Source organism: Podarcis erhardii (assembly GCF_964252035.2).
Source record: "Podarcis erhardii genome assembly, chromosome: 13".
Classification (NCBI taxonomy): domain Eukaryota; kingdom Metazoa; phylum Chordata; class Lepidosauria; order Squamata; family Lacertidae; genus Podarcis; species Podarcis erhardii.
In genome coordinates this window covers 26,279,832-26,303,329 of record NC_138502.1, presented here as the reverse complement: position 1 = coordinate 26,303,329, position 23,498 = coordinate 26,279,832, and the positions used below count along the sequence as shown (strand labels likewise).

Sequence of the window (23,498 nt, the reverse complement as noted above, 5' to 3'; positions counted from 1 at the left end):
GAACGGCGCCTAGACATTCCATTGTGGTGACCACAACCCAGGTTTAAAGTGCCATTTGGCTATCACATTATATATCTGAGTTTTTAACACTGCCCCAGGGAGGTCCAGCTGGTTGTGATAGGCCCTCTACTGGAAGGACCACCGATGCCTGTTTTGATATTATTTGGTGTTGGGAAGAAAACGTTTTTCTAATAGCTTTGCTTCCTTTGGAATTTGTTTTATTCCATTTACATGTTTTTAGAGTTGTTGTTTAAAAACGAATTGTCAGATTTAAGGTGCTGTTTTTGACCTTTAAAGTCCTTCACGGCCTAGGACCCTTGTACCTACAGGACCGTCTCTCCTGGTATGTCCCACGGAGGACCTTAAGGTCCATAATAGCAACTCCCTAGAGGTCCCGGGCCCTAAGGAAGTCAGATTAGCCTCAACCAGAGCCAGGGCCTTTTCAACACTGGCTCCGGCCTGGTGGAACGCTCTGTCTCATGAGACCAGGGCCTTGCAGGATCTGATTTCTTTCTACAGGGCCTGTAAGACAGAGTTCCGCCTGGCCTTTGGCTTAGAATCAGTTTGATTCCTTCCCCCTCTTTCTTTTTTCCTTTCTCCTGTGAAGAGGCTGCATTTTAATGTTGTATTTTAATCTTGTTTTTAAGTTGTATTTTAATCAACTTGTTTTTATTATTGATTGTTAGCCGCCCTGAGCCCAGTCTTGGCTGGGGAGGGCAGGATATAAATAATTTTTTTCTTATTATTAATATTAATAGATTATATTATTAATGGACTGTATCTAAGCTCTCTTGGGGAAAATGTATTTGAAGATTGAAATAAAAGTTTTATAATTAATAAAATCACTTTTTGCTTCAGTAGCAATATGGTGTGGGTAGTCTGGCTGAAACTGACATTGCTACAGTGGAGTTCATGTTTCCCCAGCGAGCACTCTCTGTATCCAAGGAGGGCCATTGTGAAAAAGTATAATGTGGACAGTTTTAGGATTTGGACTTGCTGCTTCTGTGCTGGCGATGGAATAGAGTGTGCTTTCAAATGCACTGTTATGGGTTAGCTATGTGGCGGTAGGAAATGGGTATGAGAGTATAATTGCAGTATACCTGTATGCACTGATGCTACTGAAGCAGAGGACTTGATGCTTGAAGGTAGCACATGAATAAAATTCAAAGTGAAAATAACACATCCATCCAGTATTCATGTTAGTTAGCTCAATTTGCATTTCACATTAGAAACAAACTATGGTTTAATGTGAACCAGCACACTGCTTAAAAGGGCCCACTTAGTTGCTCCTCTGTTGGCTGCTGTTGCTTGCTGTCTGAACCCAAACTCCATGGTTTGTTTCTCTCTAAACAAATCACAAAGAGTAATCCCAAGAGCGAACCTTGGCTACTGCTTGTGGTTTGTTTGGAGACAAGCAATCAATGAGTTGGGGTTCAGATGTTGCAACATGCCACGCTGGCTTGTTTCCGGGCAATGGGGCATGCAGCAGCACACAGCATAGTTGCATTCAACCATAGTTGCTTTTAAATACAGTTGTGACATGCAAACCAGGCCTTTGTCTCTTGAGTCTTGGTGTTCGCAAAGAAGGCTTGCATTTTTTGACAAGTGTCAGAATGCTCGGTGAATTCTTTGCCTAATTTATCCTTGATCTCTTGGGATCCTTTTTTGGCTGTTGAAAGCATCTTGCACATTCTTCCTTAAAGTGGTACAGAGCAACTGGAAAGCTTCAGATCTCGTGTAGTGTTGTGGCTTACAGTATGAGCTAGGGAATTCCTGGTTCAAATATCTCCTTTAATTCACTAGGTCAGGCATGTCCAATTCCCAAGAGTCTGTGATCTACTCCCAGTATAAAAAAATCTGGCAGTGATCTACCCATTGTCATTGGAGGGAGGAGGAGTGTGCGTGGGGCAGGATTGCACAGAGTTTTTTAGCTTTCCCCCTGTAACTTTTTGTACATGATAAGGATCCTGCGATCTACCAGGATCAGCTGGGGATCCAGCGGTAGATCACGATTTACTGGTTGGACATCCCTGCACTAGGTAGTCTTAAGCAACCTGCTACTCTGCTACTAGCCCCATCTTCAATATAAGGATACTAACTGCACCTCACCTACTTTACAGGGAGTCATAAGTTTCCTGAGATCATTCCCTCATTAATCAGTTTGGGCACTCAGAAAGCATAAATGCCAATTGTGGCCAGCTTGCTGGTCTTGAGGCGCCAGTCTTGCTTTGTGTGCAAAAAGTCTTGCGTTCACTTCACAGACTGTTTTGTGTACCAGGTGAAAGAGGAGCCATTCCTTTAATGGGGGGAGGGCTGTAGCTCAGCTTTACATGCAAAAGTTCGCCATCGGCTGCCGCAGTCTTCAGGTAGGGTGGAGGAAGAATTGTTTGAAACACAGGAGGGGGCAGTGCCAGCCAGTGTCGATGATGCTCAACCAGAAGGATGGAGGGTTGCATACAAGGCATCTTTTGTGTCTCCAGAACGAAGGCATCAGACAATTTCCACGTATTGCTTTTGCCTGTTTGTGTCATTCCAATGTTTTGAAGTGCAAGCTTCATTCCTTTGGCATCTCCGGAGCAGTGTGGTGGTCTTCTTTCTGGGCTACTGTAATGGCACCAGCTGTTCTTTAAAAACCTCTGCTTTGAAGTCCTGAGCAGTACTTCTGCAGCACATACCCTGTTACAAAATGTGTTAAGCACTTGGTTTTAGTATGCATTTAAAATTATAAATTAAGTATTCCTAATCACACATGATAAATAAGTTGGGTTGTGGTTTTTTTTTTGCATAGTTTGCACTCTGCCATTTTCTTTGGAAGCAGTCTAGCCCTGTATTGTGCGTTGTTGTTGTTTTTTACCTCTCCTTCCCCCTCTTCCTGCAACTGAATACTCGGAAGTGATCTTGTGCTGCCTGGCTGGCAAAAAGGAGAGTAGGCATGCTTCTAAGCATGAAAACTTTTGTGACCTGAATTAATTGATCTATATTGAACGCAGGGCAGTCTGTGTAAACACCACTAGGGAGGGGACTCTAGTTCCGCTTCGGTGAAACTGAATGTGTGAATGCCGGGATACATTTATTCCCGATTTCTTCTGAGCAGTGTTAGAAACTCAGATATGTAAGCAGGGGGGATAAAAATCCGTGATTAATTTTATTTTTTTAAAATCGGATTTTTAAAAATTTAAATGGGATTTTTAAAATAATACTTTGGGAGGAAAAATATTGCTAAAGATAGCTTTCTATTTAAGTTGCATTATACAGTGGTACCTCGGGTTACAGACGCTTCAGGTTACAGACTCTGCTAACTCAGAAATAGTACCTTGGGTTAAGATCTTTGCTCCAGGATGAGAACAGAAATCGCTGCGGCAGCGGGAGGCCCCATTAGCTAAAGTGGTGCTTCAGGTTAAGAACAGTTTCAGGTTAAGAACGGACCTCCAGAGCGAATTAAGTTCTTAACCCGAGGTACCACTGTAGTCCAAAGACCATTCAGGAAATAAGGATTTGTTTTAATTTTTCACATGTACTAAAACTCAAAGTTTTTTCTTTTTGAAAATTGTTTAACCAGATCAGTTAACAAACATGAATACATATGCTATAGTGCTATTGTTTTAGTTATATAAACTGTTTAAATTCTTATTAAAGAAATGATTAATTTTCTCCTTCCAATAAAGTACAGCAGAAAAGTTGTCCAAATATAAACAGTAAACTTATTACACCTCACAATTATTTCGTAATTCTCTGTCTATGTTTTTCTAATAGTATAACCAAATCAGTAATTTTTGATATAACTTTAAAAACTATTCTGAAAATTTATTATTCCAGAAATGAAATCTTCATCTGGTTGTAAATATTAAGATTATATCAGCAAGAATGAGTCTTTCTGTAAAAAAAAATGATTTAGTCTTCCCGACTAGTGATTTAAATCAAGTCTTACTGACTAGTGATTTAAATCAATTTGATTTAAATCAAATCCACCCTGTATGTAAGCTAGGTGCCAAATAGCTTCTTAAACCAAGGTTGCAGTTGCCAAAACTGAATGCCTAGTTGCCATTTTGGGGCAAAGTCTTGTTTTCACAGGCATTCACTGACTGTGATTGATTCTCAGTTAAACATCCGGCTAGTTCGGATGACAACCTTGAGCTAGGTTAAGAGCTTTGAGAACTTAAATAAGAAAAGTCACTTGATCTAGGGACAGTCCACATGTATTGGCCGATTCCTACCTCTTTTTCGTAATGCTGAGGCTGCACAGAAAAAAGCATTTTGGTTCTTGAAATTCATTCTAATTGTGCAGATTCTATAGGATAGGGTATTAGTGTGTGAAAACAATCAAGGTCCAATGATCCCCAGGCATGCCCAACCGCATGGTGGAGATGTCAGGCGCCATCCTGGCACCCAGGTATCTTCACTTGGTTGCAAGTGGCCACTAGTCAGGTGCAAAATGTGTCTGGCGCCTAGCTAATTTCGAACACTGCTTCCGAGGAGCACAGGAGTGGCTTCATGGCCACCCCAGCTGTATCCTTACAGCATTGGTTAAGTTCAAAGAGTGAGGGCCTGGCCCAAACTTTAGCTTCATGACAGAGGTGGGGATTTGAGTCCACGTATCCTGGATCCGGCTGGGACGCGGGTGGCGCTGTGGTCTAAACCACTGAGCCTCTTGGGCTTGCCGATCAGAAGGTCAGCGGTTCAAATCCCCGCGATGGGGTGAGCTCCCGTTGCTTGGTCCTAGCTTCCTGCCAACCTAGCAGTTCTAAAGCACACCAAAAAGTGCTTCTAGTGGGAAGGTAAATGGTGTTTCTGTGTGCTGCTCTGGTTCGCCAGAAGCGGCTTAGTCAAGCTGGCCACATGACCCGGAAAAACTGTCTGCGGACAAACGCCAGCTCCCTTGGTCTGTAAAGCGAGATGAGCGCCGCAACCCCAGAGTCGTCTGCGACTGGACTTAACTGTCAGGTCCTTTACCTTCACCTTTTTATCCTTGATCCACTGTGCTGGGGTGGCCAGTGTGGTGCTGGATAGCAACACCCATGAGCGTTAGTTAGCCGGGAGGGTGGTAGTTGTATAGTCCTTAAACAACTGCAGGACATGACACTAGCTGCCCCTGCACACCCTACTGCTATGAAGTTTCCCATTTTGCAGATGGACAAGCAGGAAATGTTTGGCACTGGCAGATTTTGGCATCAGGTGTCCCTCTGCCCCACCCCCACAAAGGAGAGAGTGACAAGCCATATTAGAGTTTGAACTTTTGATGAGTCATCCAGGAAGAGATCTCAGTAAGGCAATTCGTTGCAAGATTAAAGCGATGACTTACAGTCCCCAGAGCAGGTAATGTTGCCCGAGGAGGCTGCAGAGAGAAAAAAGATGTTGAACTCTGGAAGGAGGGAAGTGTGGGCAGGAGGAAGTAAAAGTAATAAGTTGCCTTTGCTTGAACAACGAAAGATTCTGCCCTTGAGCCCAGGGTTGGGGAACTAGCTGTTCTTCCCCACCCAACTCCCACCCAAATGCTTGGCTGCAATTCCGATAATCCCCGGCCATTGGCCATTCCGGCTGCGGGTATTGCAACATCAGACAGGCACCAAGTTTTCCACCCCTGCTTCTACAACTGAACATGCTACGCTTATCTTGCTAGTGAGTGGATAATGCAAATTAAACAACCATCTCCAAAATGAAAATACAGCCCCCCCCCAAAGACACACACTTGCTGGAATTCATACCGGTATATAGTGGTGCCCCGCAAGACGAATGCCTCGCAAGACGGAAAACTCGCTAGACGAAAGGGTTTTCCGTTTTGGAGGTGCTTCGCAAAACGAATTTCCTATGGGCTTGCTTCGCAAGACGAAAATGTCTTGCGAGTTCCTGCGGGTTTTCCCCCCTCCCCCCCCTTTTTCTAAGCCACTAAGCCACTTATCTGCTTATCCGCTAAGCCGCTAAAAGCCGCTAAACCGCTAATAGTGCTAAGCCGCTAAGCTGTCAATGGGCTTGCTTCGCAAGACGAAAAAACCGGAACGGATTCTTTTCGTCTTGCGAGGCACCACTACAAAAATGTGCATGTTTAATACAAGCGACTGGATAAGTGTATGTTTTGGGGTTAATAAACATATTTGGAATCAGATGTAGACCAGGATGAATGTGCAAGCTCTTAATACTACATTTTCTTGAGAGTATAGACATACACACTGCAATGTAACACAAGTATTATTGACTGATATGGCCCTCGTGTGGGATTTGACCCTCATTATTCTCATTCAGTAATTCCTCTTGTGTTGAAGAAGGGAAATACTGCTGTCAAATGAAATTGCTGCCTGCCTAGCTTTTCCGCCCCTAGAAAAAGCAGATGTTTAAAAGTGTTGAAATAAATATCAAAATGTTCAGCCTTTATTTCAGCTCAGCTTGCCACAGTTAAGCGCAGTGCTCCTTCGGTACAGATTTCCATATATTGGGTGCAGTCCTATATACCTACTTACCTAGGAGTAAGTCCCATTGAGGACTGTGGGAATTCCTTAAACCCACCCACACCCTATGATTGCACAATTTGTATTTGTATAACAGTAGAAAGTGACTCTTCAGAGGCAGTTTGTATGAACACAGATGTTTACATGTTATTATTTCATTAAATTAATATTTCAAAGAAAAATACAAAAAAAGCATATAATTGTTTCAGTTAAATCACGTAACATTTGAATACCAGTGCCCCAGTCATAAAGAAAATAGATTTCTCTCGCTCTCTCTCGCGCTCTCTCGCTCTCTCTCGCTCTCTCTCATGTTGAGTCCTTACTTGTTGCTTTCAACATTCATCCATTAGTAATAAATCCCAAATTTTGTAAGCCTAGTACCCAACTACAGGCATGTTAATAGATTTCAATTTTTGTGCCATTGCTAAACAAGCAGGCATTTAACACATTTGTGATTTAATTTCTTATGGAAGCATTTTATAGCCTCAGAATTAATGTAAAACCATGCCACTATTAAGAGATCAAAATTCAACTTTTATTCATAATCTTCTTTATTTTTATTATATTTATATCCAACCTTTTTCTCCAACGAGCTCAGAGTGGTGAGCATGGTTCTCCCTTATCTCAGTTAATCTGCACAATAACCCTGTTAGGTTAGGTTGAGAGCCAGTGAGTGGCCCAAGGTCACCCAGTGAGCTTCATCGCTGAGTGGGGATTTGAATCCTGGTCTCAGGTCCTGTTCCAACAAACTTGGTTTCTGGTTTTTACATACACACACTGTCCTCCCCTCCATCCCACTCCCATCGGTCTTGCCTTTTGCTTTGGTATCATGTTTGTGGGATGTGGGACTTTCTCCATAGTGGCACCTGCCCTGTGGAATGCCCTATGCCTGATGCAGTCTGTCAGATCGCAATGCACTTTTGTTTTTAGGAGGTTGCCAAAAACATGGCTATTCAAAAAGGCTTTTGGTTGAAATTCCTCCCCACGGTTTATTTTTCAATCCTGTTCCATGTTTTGACTCCTGTTGTTAGTTTATAAAATATTGTGGTTTTATGACGGTTGCAAGGAATAGGGTTTAAGGTTGATTTTTAAATACCACGTGGAATTTTCCGCTTTGTTACCCACCTTGGGTTCCGTTCTGGAAAGAAGACAAGGATGTAAGCTTTTAAAGTAAATAAAATGCCTGTACTTTATTGACTGTGTTAGCCTGTTGAAACAAGCACGCATACAATGTTTAATGATTTAGTAAGTTGTAATCTTAATGAGCCTCCCCCTGTCCCTATGACTTAATATTTGCAAGTATTTCAGTTGTTGATGAGGAATCTTTGGTGATAGTAAGTGGTTTTTGTTACAGATGTATAAAACCTTTGAGATGTGCTTTAGGGTGAAGATTGGTTGAATGAAAGTGCGTGCTACAAGAACCAGGCTGGTGGTGGTGTTGTTTTCCAGGAGAGGTGCTTATTATGCCAGGCATCTCTGTAATCAGCTGTTAGATCCACAGAACTTACTACACATTGTAGGCCTTGTTGTAGCTTCCAAGGAACAAGGGGTGTCTAGAATGGACTGAATTTCAGTCTGACTTTGTACTGAGGATGACGTCCTTCCCCACTTCATCAATTATTCCAACAATAATAGAAAAGATTTGGCATTGCTGTTAAGCCATGATGGGCCTTCTATAAAAGTTTGTACCCAGTGACTTTTTCCATTCCAGAAAAGTTTCAAAACGGATTACCTGAAAACTGTGTACTGGGAGTGTTTGTGAAACAAATATAAAAGTGGTGCAAATTGTTGTTTTAAGTAAAGTTAACCTCCCAAGCAGATGAATGAATGTAATGACAAATACTTAGCTTGGGGAAATGATAAAAACATTTCCCCCCCCCCCACCATGCTGTTTCCATGTGGCATGCTATATCCTGTCAGTCCACAGTTGTCCACGTGAGAGAAAGAACAAAGTAAGTCCTAAATGTTGACCCCTGATCTAGTAAGTGTATGGAAGCAACCTTTTGCACACGTTGCTGTTGTGATGCTCATCTTGAATGTTGCTGAGCTGGTTGGTTGCATCTTGACATACCTAAAAAGAAATGTGGATCTGGGGCCACCTGTGTTATCTAACTGTTTGCAACGGAAGCAGGATTGATGCTGCTCTTTTCTACATCCACTTGCATAATAGAAACAGAACAAGCAACTTTAAAACCTGCTTTGTGTCTCCCAGTAGAGAAGAACCAAGTATAATGCCTTTATTTAAATCTCTGGCAGAACTATCTTTAGAATACTGTGCATAGTACTGTCATCCCATCTAAACAAAGAGCTGAAAAAGGGAGAGGGAGGCAATTAAAATGATCAAGGGCTCGGAGCACTTTCCCATGAAGAAAGGTTAAAGAGTTTTTAGGGCTTTATCAAAAGGGAGGGACACACACTAAAGGAACTTTGATGAGCAGGGTTGGGGAAACTGGTCCTCCCGAAATTGGACTACATTACAACTGCCATCAGCCCCTAGACATATGGCCAGTAATCAGGAATGATGGGAATTATGGTCCAACATCTGGAGAGCCACAGGTTCTCTTTTGTGTTCTGTCATACCCCCTTCTTGCTTTCCTCCCCTTAATGAAAATCCCTAATAACTCTTCAGCATCTCTTCCTCAGAAAGGCAGTGATAGAGATTTATAGAATTATAGATAGATTGGTAAAAGCAGTTTGGATTAAAAATGGTTGATCAATACTAGAACTTGAGGACACTTAATTGTATTGATTGATAGTAGGTTCTGTTTGATAGCAGATCAAGTCTTATCAAAGGCCCTAATAATTAAATTGTACCTTCTCTTTCAGTGGGAGTCAACCTCTGATATGAGATTATTGGGATAAAATGGAATGGCTGTCCTCCTCATGCTGGATAGCTCAGTTGGTTAGAGCGTGGTGCTGATAATGCTCAGGTTACAAGTTCAAACCCCGTATGGGACAGCAGCATATTCCTGCATTGTTGGGGGTTGAACTAGATGACCTCAGGGTCCCTTCCAACTCTATGATCTATGATCCTCTCGTCAGCATTTGGTTGGCCACTGGAAAATAGGATGCTGGATTTGAAGGACCTTGATCTTATTTATCAAGGCCATGTGTGTGTGATGTTTCATTTCATGGAATTTTCAGATTCTGAGGGGCATCTCAAGCCATGATCTGAACTAACCAGACACTCTAATTTTGGCTGGGGGAGCAGAGGAACAGCTTCATTAAGTTCATACTTTTGGAACACAAGACTTCCAAAAAATTCCAAAACAACTCAAAGCCTTAATTGGAACGTCTCTTTCTTACCCTGCATCTAAGTAGAATGAAGCAGTGGTGGGTAGCGTGTCGGACTAACTCGAGTTCAAACCCCCACTCACTTGTTAAGCTCATTATATGACCTTGGACTAGGTCATTACCTTGGGAGAAGGGGGAGAACAGTATATTGTGCCTTCAGCTCCTTGCTGGGAAAGGCAGAGTATCAATAAATAATAGTATGTAATTAGATCAAGCTAAACGTAGGAGATGGGCAGTACAGATGCTTTGCTTGCAGCCAGGGAAGAGACCTTTAAAGGAATTGGCTTGAGCTTCTGATAACTGAACAAATTCCATCCTCTACCCCCAAAATACAACTGCTTTTGGTGTTCTATGATTTGATTCAGGGTCAAGACAACTGAAAGGCTTTAGGTGTGGGGTTGGTTCTGATTCACTGGGTGAAAGAAAAATATATATCCCTGGACTGGTTTTGTGGTTGGGTTTACCTTTGACTCTCTGCTTATCACCACATTCCTGTAGTAGCAGTATCGGCTTTGAGTCTTGCCTGCATTGCAGGGCTCCCTTGTGGTGTCACACTATATTTTGCCCCCCTCCTTACTCCACAGTCTGCCTCTCCATTTGTATTTTCCCCAGCCTATTGGCTACCCATTCTTACTGCATTTACCCAGTAGCTGGTTGTCCCTTTTTTTGTTCCTGCTTATCACACTGCTGTTCTTTTTGCTCACTGTGTCTGCCACACCATGAGGTCTTGCTACTTCTGTGCATGGTGCTTTGCATACCCTTTCAGTGGAACCTGAGGTGTGACCTGCTAGGGTTGGAGAAAATACGTTCTTGCGCCATGATTGTGCTTTAGCCAAAATAAATAAATAAATAAATAAAATAAAATAAAAAAATTATGCACAGTAATTGACTTGATGCTGAAGCTGCACTGATTTCTGTGCTTCTAACACTTTCCCTCCTCTCTCTTTCTCTCCCTGCTTTCTTTCTAGGCTGCCCTCTGGCGAGGCAGTTGGAAACAGCAGAGCTGGCCTCTGCAACGGGAGAGGCTGGACTTCCCGTCTCTCTGTGCTGAATGGCTACTATGGCGCCCGCTCTCACTGACGCAGCAGCTGAAGCTCACCACATCCGGTTCAAACTGGCTCCCCCGTCCTCCGCCCTGTCTCCTGGCAGTGCCGAAAACAACGGCAACGCCAACAACATCCTTGTCGCCACCAACGGCACCAAGAGGAAAGCCGAGGATTCGAGCCTAGACTTCCGAAATAACTCTGCGAAGGAGGAGCTGGGAAAGCTGCAGCCCCTGGTGACGTCTTACCTCTGCTCGGATGTGACTTCGGTTCCTCCGAAGGAGTCTCTGAAGCTGCAAGGGGTCTTCAACAAACAGACAGTCCTGAAGTCTCACTCTCTGTTGTCTCAGTCCTTCTTGAAAACTAGCGACCTCTTGGGGAGGCAACCTGTGTTGGAGCTGTCCTTGGAAAACCTAAAAACCATGAGTACTAGTAGCCCAACTCCTCTGCCGCAAGCACCCGTCAATGGCTTGGCTAAAAAGTTGGCTAAGAGCAACAGCTCCGATCATGAAAACTCTGCTTCGCTCAACGGCGGGAAGCGTGTTCCTCCTGCTGCGACCCTCCAGGATGTTGATTCTAGTAGCCCTGGGGGGTCTGATTTGGGGGACCTGAAATCTGGTTTGACCAACTGCACTCTTCCACACAGAAGCCTTGATGCAGAGCATACTGCTCCCCTTAGCAATAATGGCACTGCAAGTAAGCGGAGCCACAGTTCCCCGGAGCAGCAGCATGGGCTTGAAGGGGGTGGAGAGAACAGGCTGTTGCCATTATCTGGTGTGCCTGCTTGCTCCAATCTGGGGAGCAGCAAACCAGAAGAGCAGAAGATCTCCCTGCCGAGCAATTCCTTCAGCACCCTAGATTCAGATACGAGGACGAGGGTGCTGCTGCGGCGGCAGGCGGACATTGAGAACCGGGCTCGCAGGCTGCAGAAGCGCTTGCAGGTGGTGCAGGCGAAGCAGGTGGAGCGGCACATCCAGCAGCAGCTGGGCGGCTTCTTGGAGAAGACTCTGAGCAAGCTGCCAGCTTTGGACTCCCTGAGACACAGAAGTCAGCTGATGCTGACCCGCAAGGCGGAAGCTGCCTTGAGGAAAGCTGCCAGCGAGACGAGTACCTCAGAGGGCCTGAGCAGCTTCCTAAAAAGTGACTCCATCTCAGAAGAACTGGAGAGGTTTACCGCCAGTGGGATGGCTAACCTGCGGTCCTGTGAGCAGGCGTTTGACTCCGACGTGACGGACAGCAGCTCGGGTGGGGAGTCTGATATTGAAGAGGAGGAACTGACCAAAGCAGACACTGAACAGCACCATGTACCACTGTGAGTAGCAATTGGTGTAAGGAAGGACCGGCAACAAAAAATAACAAGATAGGGATAAAACAGAGGTTTTTGGGTTTTTTTCCCCAAAGTTAAGCCAGAAGCAGTAGGAAAGTTTATGCCATCATAAATTGGTTAGTTTCAAAGGTGCCACAATACTTTTTGTTTTTGCAGTAGGAAGATTAGGTTTGAGGGTGATGGTATCTGATATAAACTCAATTAATTATGCTTGACTGGAAGGGATAGCATCACCTCCTCATCTTTAACTCCACAATAGGGATTAAGGCTGCCAAGAACTCCAGCCACCTTCACTCATCTGCCTTTTACCAAAAGCAGGAAGCGCTAAATTCTTTTTTCTCTACTTGCTCCCATCTACTCCAGCTCCCTGGTCTTTCACAACATACATTGTGAAATATTGCTTATAGTTTTGTTCAGAGATAGGACCATACCTCTGCCTGCTGGAACAGCAAAGGTGGTCTCTAGAAATAGCTCCTTCAGGGCAAGACAGAGGTTATTAGTGTGAAGTTGTCCCTGCTTTCTGAGTCCAGGCTTTCTGTTGGTACAAATTTAAAATCATTCCAGCCCTGTTTGGTGAAAACTGAGGCCTTTTCTCTGGCAACCTGGGGAATATTGATGCATGAATGACTTATGAGATGTGGGAATTCCTTTTGCAACCAGGAATCTACAGCTTGTTTGCTAAACAAATAGCAAGAGATAGAATCAAAGATCTATTATGTCTTGCACTGGAGATGGGGAAGGGGAGGGACGGGGTAAGTAGGGTGTGGGGGATCTTGCTGAAAGCAAGAGGTGTCTCTGGAATTGGAGAAGGCGTGGAAGGAAATGGGGTAGGCAGGGCTTTAGGTTTTGAAAGTAATGGCTGTGAAGTGGTAATAACTGGTTAAAGGAGCAGTAAAATGCAACTCAGCAGCATACTGTGCCCTTTTCTTTGTATCTGCTTTCATTTGGGGTCCCCCCTTTATTTAATAGGAATTCCTGTGTAGACATTGCTGTCTGGTATTTACCCCTGGGCTGGTCCAAAGCTCTCACAAATAATGTGCTAGTTAAAATCCTTCCGTCCTGGGTCAGTGCTTATCATTGCCCTGGATCGGCTGGAGACAATGCCTTAATTATTTTGTGAATGAAATAATACTAGAGCTGTGGATTGGAAAAGGCTGCACCTTCATCTTATCAGCGCCTTGTGATAAATTAAATTGGGGGTGTTGCTGTCTGGCCATTCATTGAAAGTTACAGTGTCTCCAAGAGCTAGCCTTGCTTGTGCACGTGTCTCTTCCCTATGCAACACAGAAAATCTGCCTCAGGTCTTCTGATTATCAAGATAATACAGACTATGTCAGGGTCTTACAATGGATTAAGTCTTGTCTGGTAGGGGTGATCAGACTACAGCCTTGTGGGTCCTGCTCTCTCTTTTTAATTACCGTATTTTTTGCTCTATAAGACTCACTTTTTCCCCTCCTAAAAAGTATGGGGAAATGTGTGTGCGTTTTATGGAGCGAATGCAGGCTGCGCAGCTATCCCAGAAGCCAGAACAGCAAGAGGGATTGCTGCTTTCACTGCACAGCGATCTCTCTTGCTGTTCTGGCTTCTGAGATTCAGAATATTTTTTTTCTTGTTTTCCTTATAGAGCGAAAAATACGGTAGCTAGAGATCCAGGGTTTACAAGGAAGTGGCATTGTGGGAGAATGGAGCCAGTCACAAAATGGTGGCCCAAGATGCAGGACCAGGTACATCAGAGTCTGCGCTCACAGGAAAGGCTGGGTTCGTGCGCGCACAGCCGCTGCACATGTTTAGAAGTCCCCTGTTGTCTCACAATGCCACCCACTTACGATGTGAGGCTACATATTAACCTAACATAAACACAGCACAACTGTGTCATCAGTATAAATCAAGAACTACGAAGTGTAGGCAGTGTAGATAAGTTAACATAAAGAAGACCAAATGTTCCAAGTCACACATATAACATAACTCTCGCTCATATACAGACAGACAGACTTAATTGCATTGTTGAAGGAATTCAGAAAATGCAAAGAGATGGGGAGGCAGCTGGCAGCTGTGGCCTCTGTTATGAAGAGCGTGATGATGGTGTTGTGTTGTGTAGTGAAGCTGTAGAGCAGAGGCTTCCCCAGCATGCAGAGCAGTGTCTGCGCTGAGGCTGGCTGGAAAGAAAATAGCCCAACTGTCTGTTCTTAAAACAGCATTGCCCTGGGCTGTGTGGCTGGGACCAGAACTCTTCTCCCCATGCATAGGCGCTCATGAATGCAGGGATGCAAAAGAAAGAAGGAGAGCAGGGGATGAGAATAAAAAGCAAAATTTACAACTTAATTTCTGTGCTGATCATGCACACATGATTTCAGTGGTCAGCCAGTGGATTGCGACTGGCATTCCTGTAGCCCATGGGTAGACAAACTAAGGCCCGGGGGCCGGATCCGGCCCACGGATGTTCCAGGAATCAGCGTGTTTTTACATGAATAGAAGGTGTCCTTTTATTTAAAATGCATCTCTGGGTTATTTGTGGGGCCTGCCTGGTGTTTTTACATGTATAGAATGTGTCCTTTTATTTAAAATGCATCTCTGGGTTACTTGTGGGGCATAGGAATTCGTTCATTCCCCCCCCCCAAAAAAATATAGCCCGGCCCCCCACAAGGTCTGAGGGACAGTGGACCGGCCCCCTGCTGAAAAAGTTTGCCGACCCCTGCTGTAGCCCCAGGCCTAGGGGCTTGTTACACAGACAGACATTTTTCAGAGGGACAGATACTTAACTTTGTAATGAAAGAATGACTGAGTTGAAGACTGAGGAATGGGTGCAGGGTAGATTTCAGGTTCGGCAAAAATAAGATCTTATTATGTGGGGCCGTGAGAAGTATAAGCAAAATTCAGCTGCTGGGTCAGTGTCTTTATAGCATGGATGGCATCTGACAAACCTCTGCATGTTTTGGATATTGTTCAGTTCAGTACTTGGGGCAGTGTTTTTGTTCCTTACATTTTTGCAGCAAATTCTGTGAAATCATAGCCTTTATTGTCCCAGTGCTGTCTTTCCTGCTGGGAGGTGGCATTTGCTGCAGGGAGACGAGAAGGGGCATGAATCTGATCGAAGCTAAAAAGCCTTGACCTTACCATTGGGCTCTTGCTGTAACTGCTCACAAAGCCAATGTGATACAATGGTGTCATGCATGGTCTGCAGATTTTCTGCTGAGCGTGGCTGAGCCTACGCCTGCTGCCATAATCATCTATATGTCTGGCAGACAACCATGAACTTGTTGTGTGGACATGCGAAGCTGCCTTATATGGAATCGGATCAGTGGTCCGTTTAGCTCAGTATTGTCTGCACCAGTTGCCAGTGGCTCGCCAGGGTTTCAGGCAGAGGAGTGTTTCCCATTCGTTGCAGGGGATGCCTGCAGTTGTTGCCTGCATGCATAGCCTCATGTAACCTCATTCTGGTAACCTTCGACTTCACTGTAGCTCTTATAAGACGCCTCTATCAGACACCTGTGCTTTCTCCCCCCCTCCCCCCATTATCCGCAAGTGATCAATTACTTTTCATAGCAGTCCAGATGCTTTCTGCTGCGGATGCCCTAGTGTTGTTTCATGAGAAAAAAATGTACTGTTGTGTGGATTCTGCTTTGCGAGATTTTAGTTCGATCTCCGAAAATCATCTTATTTTATTTCAGAGGCCATATTCATGCTGCTAGTTGGTTAAAAGCAAACATGGGATAAAAATGCTTAGTACCTTTCCAATTATAATGTTTTGGCTCCAAGGTTTACCACTCTCCCTCCACCCCGGACTACTAGAAGCAAGTGACAGAGCATTTGGGGTATGATGAAATTAATGTAAGTTCATTTAGTATGTGAAATTTGTCGTTTTGACGTTGCACTTGAGATAAAGTCTTAACTGTTCATTGGTCATAGCTTCATATTTTCACTTCTTTGGGTCAGAAGTGATGGTCTCCAAACCATAGAGCCTTTTGAGGGAAGGGGTTTATATTTTGGTGTAGTGGGGTCAACTGCCTTCAGAGAGATGCAGTCTCGATCTGTACCTTGGAGAAGCGCACCTGCTTCTGTTTACAGGTAAAGGAAATACAGTGGTAACTTGGTTTAAGAACAGCTTAGTTTCTGAACACCTTGGATTAAGAATGCTGCAAACCCGGAAGTAGGTGTTTTGGTTTGGGAACTTTGCCTTGGAAGCAGAACATGTTGAGTGTGCTCCATTTGTAAATTGAGTCCCCAGCTGCTATGGGAAAGCATGCCTTGGTTTAAGAAAGGACTTGCGGAATGGATTAAGTTCTTAAACCAAGGTACCACTGTAAGCGTCTTTAGTGTGTAAAATTAATAGGGCAGTAGAATTAATAACGGGATATTCTGGAATGTTAGTGCCCTTTCCTTTTGTCTTTCTGCCTCAAGCTCCAAAATAGCATTTCAATTCCTTTCGATAGTGTGACCCTGTTGTAGCATTGTGTGTTTGCTCAGTTGGCAGCTTTTCTAGCCAAGGCAGCTTTCAGTCTTGGTAGGAATTGCTAGCCACACATTATTAGGCTTAGCTAGTAATGTGCTGTAACTGTAGCATTAATATATAGTAATTAGCCAAAATAAAGAAGCGCCACCCTTTCCAGCAATGCCCATTGACTGCTATCTTTGCTTGCTGCTACCTTTCTTTGTTCGCTTGGCATTTGCATTTCATAACCTATTGGATATAGGTGGCTTTTTCCTTACCTCTTTTCCTAGGAATCCATAGGGGAGAGGTCACAGTGCTTCAGACTCACATAGTCTCTTCTCTACCCTCCAGCACAAGGCTTTCTGGATCCCCCGCCCTTGTTACCTAGAGACATTTGCTGTTTCTCATTGGCTGTGGTAGCTATTGGTAGTTTTGTGGAGGCAGATTGACTTAAGATGGTTGGATTCTCATTATAGTAGCATTTCGTTACTGGCCTGTTTTCAGCTTGACTGATCTGATGCTATTTTGGAAACGATGTGGTTTGCCCCTGTGTGCTATCCCTAATGAGATCTGTATTGCCAAGGTTTTTAGTAGCCATGCAAGCTTTAATTGGTAGATTAATCAACTGAATCTTTAAATCGGGGTGTGCACAATTCTTAATTGGGTAAGGCAAATGGTAATGGTTCAAAGAGTAAGAGTAGACTTTTATTTTGAGGATATTTTGGTTTATTTTATTTAGAAATCTTTATATATCACAGTGGTTCACATGATTAAATAAAACAATAGAAATAGGGTGTATTGCTGCAGTTCCTTCTGAGGTCAATTATAGCTTGGTATACTATTCGTAGATAAATGGTGGTCTTGCAATAAAGCTAAAGCCTACTGGGAAATGATATATAATGAATTAAAAAGATGTTTAAGATAACATTTGTTTTTAAAAAATAACCTGAAGCTTTTCTTTTCAAAAATAAGGGATCAGCGGTACCTAAACAATATAGAAATTTATTTATGTATGCAACCACAGCTGCGAGAATTGTATTTGCCCAAAGATGGAAAGAAGGCCCGACAAGACAAGAATGGATACAGATATTAATGGACTATGCAGAAATGACGAATCTTACCGGAAGATCAAGAAACCAAGACAACAAACTCTTTAATAGGGAATGGGAATCTTTTATTGAATATTTACAAACAAATTGTAAACAAATTAAGACATTAGCGGGATTGTTGTAAAAACGCGCAGTTGCTAAAACTTATATGAAATAGATGAGAAAAGGTATAAATATAAAGGGAAAAGAGAGTAAATTTAAGGAACCGCAAAAAGAGGGGGAGGGGAGTCGAGGTTTAACGTGCATCAATGCCTTTTTTTACTGTTTGAAATTTTTTTTGGCTATAAATGGAAATGGTCTGATAGCTGTTTATCTCCCATTCTGAAAGAGTTACCTGTAGAAGCATCTGCAGTGTGATACAAGACTGTTTTGGTAGCAGAATATGATAAACCATCTAACCATCAATTCTAGCACCTTATCTAAATTATATAATTTTGTATTTGAATGATTGGCATTAATAATTGTATTATAAAATGGTATTGTTATAATGAGGCTATTATTGGCTTGTAATTGAAAATTATTAAAAATTATTATCAAATGAGACTTGTATTCTAGAATACATCAATAAAGTTAAAGATAGAAGGTGTTGGGTTCAATAAATTGGAGCCCCTGTTGTGACATGGACACAGGTGTTCAGTCTTGATGTAGGCTAGCCAAGGATGGCCAATTTTGTGCCCTCCAGATGGTGCTGGGCTCCAGCTCCCATCAGGCCCAGCCTTGTATAGCCAGTGGTCAGGAAATCTGGAAACTAGTCCAACAGCCTCTGGAGGGTAGAGTGTGTTCACATGCCTGCTGACCAAGGAATCATGCTTGCTAGCCTTGGGTGAGTCTCATGCCCTTGCCTGTTTCAAAAGATTGTCACGAGACTCACTTGAGGATTGTGATGCACTAACAGCAATATTTGACTTGCTAGGCAGCACAAACTCTAGTCAGTTAAAGCTTGTAATGGTTGATTTAAGACAGTCCTGCTTTGCTTGTCCAAATACACTGGGTTGTATCTCACCAAGTTCTATTCAGTGGGTAGACCGTTGAAATTAAAATGACGAAACGTCTGGAAACAACATCCCAAATTGCCATTGTGTGTCAAGTTCCAGGAAATTGAAGAGTTCCCCTGCTCCTCCATATACATATTTTTAGGTGTGTGGGAAGGGACAAGGGGGTTTGGAATGGGAATAAAAATTAGATTCCTCTTACTCCTTTCAAAGGAAATGTTGCAAACCACTTAAACTGCCTGCAATAAAAGCATGCAAACTGGAGGTGAATTTTAGCATATCCTACTCGCCAGAAGAGTCTGAATATGTCTCTTAAGGCTGAGCAAGTTGCCTACTTCTGACATCGAGGAATCTTAATCATGACACGCTGAGTGATTTATTTCTTCTCATCTTTTGGCTCATTCTTTACAATGCATCTCTTATTCCCTTCTCCAGCAGTTAGGTCTTTGATGTACTAGCTCAGCTGTGGTATTGAATTTGCTATTTGGTTTGTAGAGATGTTTTTTCTCCCCCCCCCCCGAAAGGTGACGAATGGTGGGTTTAAATTCACATATCTAAGGAGTGGTGACTGTTGCACTTGTTGCATTATCAGGGGGTATGCATTCAGACCACTCCCCCCCCCACTTGAAATGTCTGTCTGCCACTTTTGCATATAATCTTGTGTTCTGGGTAAATACCGAGGTACTCCTTGTGTCTCTCTCCTTAGTGAGAGCAGGATATCTTTAGAAAAAAAATGCTATATTGTATAGCCAGGCAAGAATGAACTTCAAAGTGTAAAAAGGGGCTTCTTTCTGGGTTATGGCATTTGGTCAGATGTGATGTTGACCGCAGTGATGGCTTCAGAGGGAAAACTTTTTTTTAAGACAGACAAGTAACTCTTGGGCAAGATGAAATCTTGTCTTTGGGAAAATCAATGGAACCTTAAAGACTTAGTGAAGATGAAGGTTCTGTTCTTGAGAACAGGGTTCAAAATTAGCAGGGCACCATTTTGCACCTAAAGATTCACCATTTGTGAGCACCTCAAAAAGTCGGTGCCTTTTTTAACCCCTGGCTTACAGTCAAGGATTACTGAAATGTATGTGCTTTGAAGCCTCGAAGTACATATTAAGGCCAGACAATATTTTTAAGGCGTTTAACAATAATGAGTGTTTTGAAAACTGAAGTACGGTACCAACATTTTTATTGTAAACACCAAATTAAATATGTATTAACAGTTTCTGCAAAAAATGTGATATTAACAATGTGTCATTTATGTGAATTGCGTATTAGTTCATACTTATCAAAATAATAAATAAAATGTGTTGCTGACACCCACATACCCCGCCGTGGCGATTAGACATTCTGTTTTGGCGCCCACAACCCAGGCCCCAGAAGCCATTTGGCTCCTAGCCTTTCTATCCCAGTTTCTAACACTGATTGAGAACCCTGAGCTAGTTTAATTATAAGGTCTCAAAAAGCTGGATAGAAATTTGGCATGGTTTGGGTAATAAAGCACTGAAATATGACTAAACATGACAGAGATAGAATTACTCATTTTTGCTAAATATGCTGATGCTGTGACACTAAGATATTGTAGACATAACCCTGCCAAATTTAATATCAAAACAAAGTTTATTTAAGTGAGAGGCCTAATCAGGTGCTTAATCCTCTCTCACTGAAAACAATGGGAGTTGCAACCCTTGACTTTGAGTGGGTTGTTCCCTTTGTTAGTCCTTTTTGTTTTTTTAAGTTTGTGCCCCTTTAACATTCATTTCATGTAGTGCTTCTGACACATCCTGTGGTTATCATAACCACAAATGGTGCATACTTGGATTACCAGGGATTAAAAAAACACAAAGCCTGCAAAATTATAGAGCCAATGAGATTTTTCCAGGAGACAGGAGGGAAATTCTGCTTCTTCCCTTTTGCAGCAATCCCAGTACCTATTTCCTGACTTGGGTGTTTTTTAAGTGCCAGTGGTGGTTGTTTTTACACCCCTGAAATTATCTAGTGGTTTAATATGCTGCAGTAGAACTTTGCATGCAAATAGTAACTGAAAGAGGCAATAGTAGAGGTTTATGTTGCAGCTATATCTCTTGCAGCCAGCTAGAAATAGAGGTGACGGAACTCGCCACGAACGCCTCCCTTGCTCTCTTATAATGCCAATGGCACCCACACTGAGAGGTGCTGGAACTGAGTTCCGATGAGCTCCAGCTGAAAAAAACCACACGCTTCTTGTAGCTGTGGCACAGATGTTGTAAGTTAAAAGATACTGCAAATCCATTTCTTCTGAATGGCTAAGAATGAGCTTTGTTAGTCCTCCAAAGGTACTTTGTATATCATCTTCCACTTCGTCAGTACTAAATAATATCTTAGTATTACTTCAAATTGGAGATTGAAGTGTGATTTTCAAAATACTTGGAATAAAACATTTGCCTTTATTGTGCCCTTAAGGGACTTGAGCTCTTGAGGGAATTTTAAGTGACTGTAGTGTAGTTGAGTTGCTGATTTTTTTTATTTCATTTCATTTTAGGAGACAGCTTTGCAGAAAGGTTTCTCGGAATCCATTTCAGGACATGTTATCAAGTCCCATCTTTCAGCACATATGCTGTCTGTTATATGTGTCCATAAAATGTTGTTTCTATAAATAACATTTAGATTTTCTAAATGTGGATAGGGGAGCAGTGGCGCATCTTCCTGAGAGCTTAACTAGACGTCTAACTAGCTCACCCCGAACATTGATGTAGAAACAAATTCCTTGGTTATGCCCAAGATCAGTACCAATCAGTGGTTCATTGTTAGCAAAATAATAATAATACGTTGTAGGGTATTGGGAGAGTTATAACTCCCCATATCTTTTGGAGCACATCTCCTAATATAGACCTGCCTGTACCATTTGGTCTTTATCTGAGATCCTTTTCTGTTTGGAGGGTAACAGCTGGGGAAATGAGCCTTTTCAGTTGTGGCCCCGTTTGTGGAATGCTCTTCCCAGTGATGTCTGTCTGGTGTTACTGTTAGTTTTTAGCCTGCTGTCAAAAAGATACATTGTTTTCCAGCTATTTTGCTGTTGGCATCCATCTGTCTCAAGAGACTGGAGTGCACCCGCAGCGGTGAAGTCCAACCATGTGTTAGCAGCGGTGAAGTGACCTCCCTGGGACACAAGCCTGGGCAATGTGTATGGAGGTCCTGGTCTGCCTCGCAGATGTGATCTAAAGGAAAGCAGAGCGATACATTTGGCGCCAGCTTGGCTGCGGGTGTTGCCTGAAGGAGGCGTACAAGGCACCATCCAACTGTCTTAGGGACTCCACTCCGGATTTGTGTAGGGTATACTCCTTAGCCTTTTCATCTTCCAGAGATATTGTACAAGACTGTCTTTCCAGATTGATGAACCCCATCTGGCTCACTTCCTTCTACAGCACATGCAGAAATCGCCTTCTTGACTGTTGGGTTGGGCCCACTGTTGGTCTCATCTACTCAATCCACCAGATGTCTGTCTTTGCAAGCAGGGGAAGTCCCTCGCTCATCAAGGAGTTTGAGACACATTGGCTACCCTCACTTGGTTTAGCTGACCAGTTGAAACTGTTCTCAGGGTATGACTGCTGTTGCATGGTGATAGCTTCTGAAAGCCACAGGTAAGAGCTGAGTGCAGGATGGAGACCAAAGGTAAACAAACTACCCCAGAAGGAGCATGATATATATCCCACCAGAGGTACTACTCCTTTCCTAACACTCCATACATCCCTCACAGGTATTAGATTGAGTGTTGATAAGTTGGCTGATGGCCTATTTAATTGAATTCTTCCTGTTGATTTTTTTTTCCTTTTGGTAGTTCTTTTGTTGAAATGTTTTACTGGAATGCTTGGCTTTTTATTTTGCACTGTGCCTTTGGGGCTCTTAATTGTAAGTTGCTTAGACTCCTCTGGTAAGTGACTAGTTCATCATCATCATCAACATAATCATAAATACCGTATTTTTCGCTCTGTAAGACGCACCGGACCACAAGACGCACCTAGTTTTTGGAGGAGGAAAACAAGAAAAAAAATATTCTGAATCTCAGAAGCCAGAACAGCAAGAGGGATCGCTGTGTAGTGAAAGCAGCAATCCCTCTTGCTGTTCTGCCTTCTGGGATAGCTGCGCAGCCTGCATTCGCTCCATAAGACGCACACACCTTTCCCCTTACTTTTTAGTAGGGAAAAAGTGAGTCTTATAGAGCAAAAAATACGGTAATTAATACTGAACGAGTTTTTCCAGTCAGCTAACATGTTGGTTCCTCTCTCTCACCCCAGCAGAGTCACTTACTTCGCACATGCAGTGTTAGGCATTACAGTGGAACCTTGGTTCTCAAATGCCGTGGTACTCAAACTTTTCGGCTCCCGGATGCTAAAAACCTGGAAGTAAGTGTTCTGGTTTTTAAACGTTTTTTGGAAGCCAAATGTCCGATGCTGCTGTCGGTTATTGTTTCCGGGGCGCCTGCGCCAATCAGTAGCCGCGCCTTGGTTTTTGAATGTTTTGGAAGTCGAACAGATTTCCAGAATGGATTATGTTCGAGAACCAAAGTACCACTGTACATAGTATGCAGTAGTGATAGCCCCTGTCTCAGAAGCAGTGTTAGAAACTCAGATATGTAGGTTACGGTCGCCACAATGAAATGTCTAGGCGGTATTCCCCAACCCCCACCCCCAAGATTGGAAAGCAAAAAATGAATTGTGTATATTAACATTGTCAATATATTTAACAATTCAGTTGCCCAATTTACCAATTCCAGTAATCTCTCCCCCCCCCCCAATACATGAACTAATACTGCAACACGGGAGACACTCCTTGGGGCGGGCTGGCCAGGCCAGCTTGGCCTTTCTGAGATGCCGACAGTGTGGGGCTGGGGAAG

General features: G+C 43.1%; 1 protein-coding gene across 6 annotated transcripts in view; it reads left to right on the top strand.

Annotated features, from left to right (window-relative positions):
• Positions 1–23,498, top strand: part of KANSL1 (KAT8 regulatory NSL complex subunit 1) — a 143,410-nt gene that overhangs the window by 27,718 nt on the left and 92,194 nt on the right. For all 6 annotated transcript variants that reach the window (XM_081836971.1, XM_081836972.1, XM_081836974.1 and 3 more), the window contains one exon: positions 10,703–12,089. In XM_081836971.1, coding sequence (XP_081693097.1) covers positions 10,786–12,089 — 1,304 coding nt within the window. In that variant the 5' untranslated portion in view covers positions 10,703–10,785. The remainder of the gene's footprint in view (positions 1–10,702; positions 12,090–23,498) is intronic.